The sequence below is a fragment of the Arvicola amphibius genome, chromosome 5 (genome assembly GCF_903992535.2).
Source record: "Arvicola amphibius chromosome 5, mArvAmp1.2, whole genome shotgun sequence".
NCBI lineage: Eukaryota > Metazoa > Chordata > Mammalia > Rodentia > Cricetidae > Arvicola > Arvicola amphibius.
In genome coordinates, this window is record NC_052051.1 from 63,488,722 (window position 1) to 63,492,657 (window position 3,936).

At 34.0% G+C, this 3,936-nt stretch overlaps 1 protein-coding gene across 1 annotated transcript; it reads left to right on the forward strand.

The window, feature by feature from the left end:
• The first annotated feature begins 1,963 nt into the window (after positions 1–1,963).
• LOC119814828 (olfactory receptor 4F3/4F16/4F29-like) lies at positions 1,964–2,902 on the forward strand. The gene has a single exon (XM_038330886.1). It carries the CDS (start codon positions 1,964–1,966, stop codon positions 2,900–2,902), a length of 939 nt encoding a protein of 312 aa, XP_038186814.1.
• The last annotated feature ends 1,034 nt before the right edge of the window (positions 2,903–3,936 follow it).

Genomic DNA, 3,936 nt, shown 5'->3' on the forward strand with positions numbered 1-3,936 from the left:
CTGTATTTTTATCTTAATTTTGTTTTGAGAGTCAGTTTTGTTTCTACTGTGTTGTTTGTTGTCTAAGGAGAAGTATACCTACAGCATACTGTCATAATTATTTTCAAAGTTGAAAAAAATGCTTTCTACTACAACATGGTTACCATGTGAGGTTTAAAATTTCTACTCATGAGCTGAACTCTCCAGCAAGCAATTTTCATCTATGCATCTTATTTTATAACAAACACTTAGCTAAAATATGAAATCTGATATTTAGCTGTCATTTTCTATACTAAAGGGTATCATTGTAATCTAGTTATATCACATTGTACAGAACACTACATGACTGCCACCAGTATCACTGTATGGTCTCTGTTTCAAAACTCTATGGGTATAATAGGTAGATTTTTTTCCTACTGCTTTTGTATAATCACAATTAAAAGAATTGTATATTGTATATTTTGGTATGCAACATTTGTTTAAATATATAGCATACTAGGTTATTATATATTTATTATTAGTACATATTTATACATTAAGCTAATACATATATCAAATTACATTCAATGTCATCTATAGTGCATATGTTATATATTAATACATAGTATATATGTTATATATAATTATACATATATATTAATACATTAATATATAATTAAGTTATATATATAACATATATATTAAACTAACAAAATGTTTACTTTACATACTTATCTGTTGTGAGAACAATGATAATAGGTTATCAGCAGTTTTCAAGAACGCCACACATTATCATTATCTGTAATCACCATGCTACATTGGATCGTCAGAAAGTAACTATTATGTCAATGGAGCTTTGTATTTTTACCATCATCATCATCTTGCTCCTACTTCTGACACAATTTTTGCCTGGTCCACTATCACATTCTTTTCTTCTATGAGTATGACTTCCTTTCGATTTTATATGTACATAAGATATTTCAGCATTTATCTTCTTGTGGCTATAGTTTCACTCATGAAAATGGTATCCAGTTTCATTAATGTTAATATGAGACCCAAAGTTCCCTTATTTTTAAGGGCTATGGAATAGTCCACTATATATATGTATGTATATATATATATATATATGTACTATGTATATATGTGAGTGTGTATATGTCTGCATTTATGTTTATTTTCCACTCTTCTGTAAAGGAGCACATGGGATGTCTATATTAGTTATTATAAATAATGTTTCAATGATCATGGGCCAATGCAGTTCATTTCCTCTGGATGATTCATCTTTTCTTTCTGTCCTTTTTCTCCCAGAGCATTTTATCCTGTTTCCTCTTATATTTTCTCTGTCTCCATCTCTATTTCTCTATTTTCTGTTTGGTCCCCTTTCTCCTTCCTTCTTTCCTCCCTTCTCTTCCTCCCTTCTTTTTGTCCTTTTTCTTTCTACATTCTTTCCTTTCTTTCTTTAATGGGGATGAAATCTAGGGCCTTAAACACAGTAAGGCATGAGTAACATACTGATAAATACCAAGACCCAATTTTAAAATATTTACAGAAATGGCTATGTATTCTCTTTTCTTCTTTTGGAGATGAGGACCAAACCCAGGGCCTTATACTCGCTAGGCAAGCACTCTATTCCTGATCTAAACCCCCAATTCCACTGTACATTTCTTAAATAAATGCATACACTAATTTATGTTCCCAATAACTTCTCATGCACAAGGTTCATTTTTTAACACCTAAACAAAACTTGTTATCTTTGAACCCTTGATAAAACTCTTTTAACAAGTATGGAAGGGTATTTTAGAGTGTTTGTAATTTTCTGTCACCTGATAAGTAGCCATGTAAACATTTTCACATATATTTGTTCATTTATGGATTGGCTTTAAATGCTAACTCAAAACAAGATTTCCATACCTTTGAGTTCTAATGTTTTTGTCTATTAATAAAATTATCACAATTTTCAGTTTCTTCTACTGCTGTCTTTCAGGTAGTGCTGCAAAGAGGATCAATGGAAGGAACAAATCACTCTATGGTGTCAGAATTTCTGTTCGTGGGACTCACCAACTCCTGGAAGTTGCAAGTACTTCTGTTTGTGTTTGCTTCAGTGTTTTATATGGCAAGCATGATGGGAAACTCCCTCATCATTTTCACAGTGGCTTCTGATCCTCACTTACATTCTCCCATGTACTTTCTGTTGGCCAATCTCTCCTTCATTGATTTAGGTGTTTCGTGTGTCACTTGTCCCAAGATGATTTATGACCTGTTCAGAAAGCACAAAGTCATCTCCTTTAGAGGTTGCATCACTCAAATCTTCTTCATCCATGTGATTGGTGGTGTAGAGGTGGTGCTGCTTATAGGCATGGCTTATGATAGATATGTAGCCATATGTAAGCCTCTCCATTATTTGACTATTATGAATGCCAAAATGTGCATTTTCATCTTAGTGTCTGCCTGGGTGGTTGGCCTTATGCATTCCCTGGTTCAATTTGTTTATGTAGTAAATTTGCCTTTCTGTGGACCAAATATTTTGGACAGTTTTTACTGTGACCTTCCTTGGTTTATCAGACTTGCTTGCATAGATACCAACCAATTAGAATTAATGGTATCAGCTAACAGTGGATTCATCTCTGTAGGCTCCTTCTTCATACTTGCCATATCTTATATTGTCATAATAGTCACTGTTCAGAAACATTCCTCAAGTGGTTCCTCCAAAGCCCTGTCTACACTCTCTGCTCACATCACTGTTGTGGTCCTATTCTTTGGTCCCTTGATATTTGTTTATACATGGCCTTCTTCTTCCACACACCTGGATAAGTACCTGGCCATATTTGATGCAGTTGGTACTCCTTTTCTGAACCCTGTGATCTACACACTGAGGAATCAAGAAATGAAGACAGCAATGAAGAGAATATGCAGACAGTTACTGAAATACGGGAAGATCTCCTAAATGATTGCAGTGTGGACATTCATCATTGAATAATTTTTTTGTTGATGCAATTCAGTGAAAAATTACTTTCCTTTGTCATATTTGCTTACCTATACTGATATTTGGGTGAATTTTGTCTTCTGCTAGGAGAGATTTGCAGTGTTTTTTAGCAACAGAGAAGCAAATATATATTTATAAAACAAAGATTATAATGAGATAGAGCTCAATTTCCAAAGAAGAATTTTTATGTGAAGCAAACTTTTAGTTGTACAGAAGATAGAAGATTGCTTTAAGGCTTACAAAGGAAATGTAAATACACACACACACACACACACACACACACACACACACACACACACACACACACACAGTCTCTCCTCTTCTGAACATAAATTTTCTCACATGCAGGACTTTCAGGTAGTGCTCCATGTGTAATTTTCAAATTGACATTGATCTGAGTCAACTTTTTTCATCTTCTGTAATTTGCATACACTCTAGCCTCTCATTTGTCTGTCTGTTTAGAATTTGCAAGCATACACACTCAATTCTCAGGAATATAAGCTGTCCGGTTAACATTATGATATTCAAACTTATTCAAGTTTCCTTCTTAATTCCTTTCTATTTCACATGTTCTTTTTTCCTTAGTATTTATCTTAGCCAGAGTTCAGCAAAAATGTTTGTTTGATATTTTTGAGATGCAAATGAAGCTATAATGTTTTTAAATCAGTTGTTACATTGTAGGTACCTATGTATCTCATAAACACTCTATAGCATGCCAATTCATTAAGAGACTCTGGAACAGAAGTAGTGATGTAGTTCTGCTTCCTTTTCAATATACCCTTTTAATTCCTCCATGGTTCAAGCTAGTTGTCAGTGTGTCATTATGATTATAGTTACCAGGCTAGCCATGAACTACACCGCTGAAATTGGAGGCATTGAGAGACACAGTATTAACTCTCCTTGGTCTCTGTCTCATGCCCATTTTCTCTTGTGGGATTCTAGCACCTTCAACTTCGCATCTAAGTTGAGATTATAATCTTTGTGGGCAGCTTTGA

Bases quoted from the DNA above. Each gene is read 5' to 3' on its own strand.
- LOC119814828 (XM_038330886.1), top strand. From the start codon at position 1,964: ATGGAAGGAACAAATCACTCTATGGTGTCAGAATTTCTGTTCGTGGGA.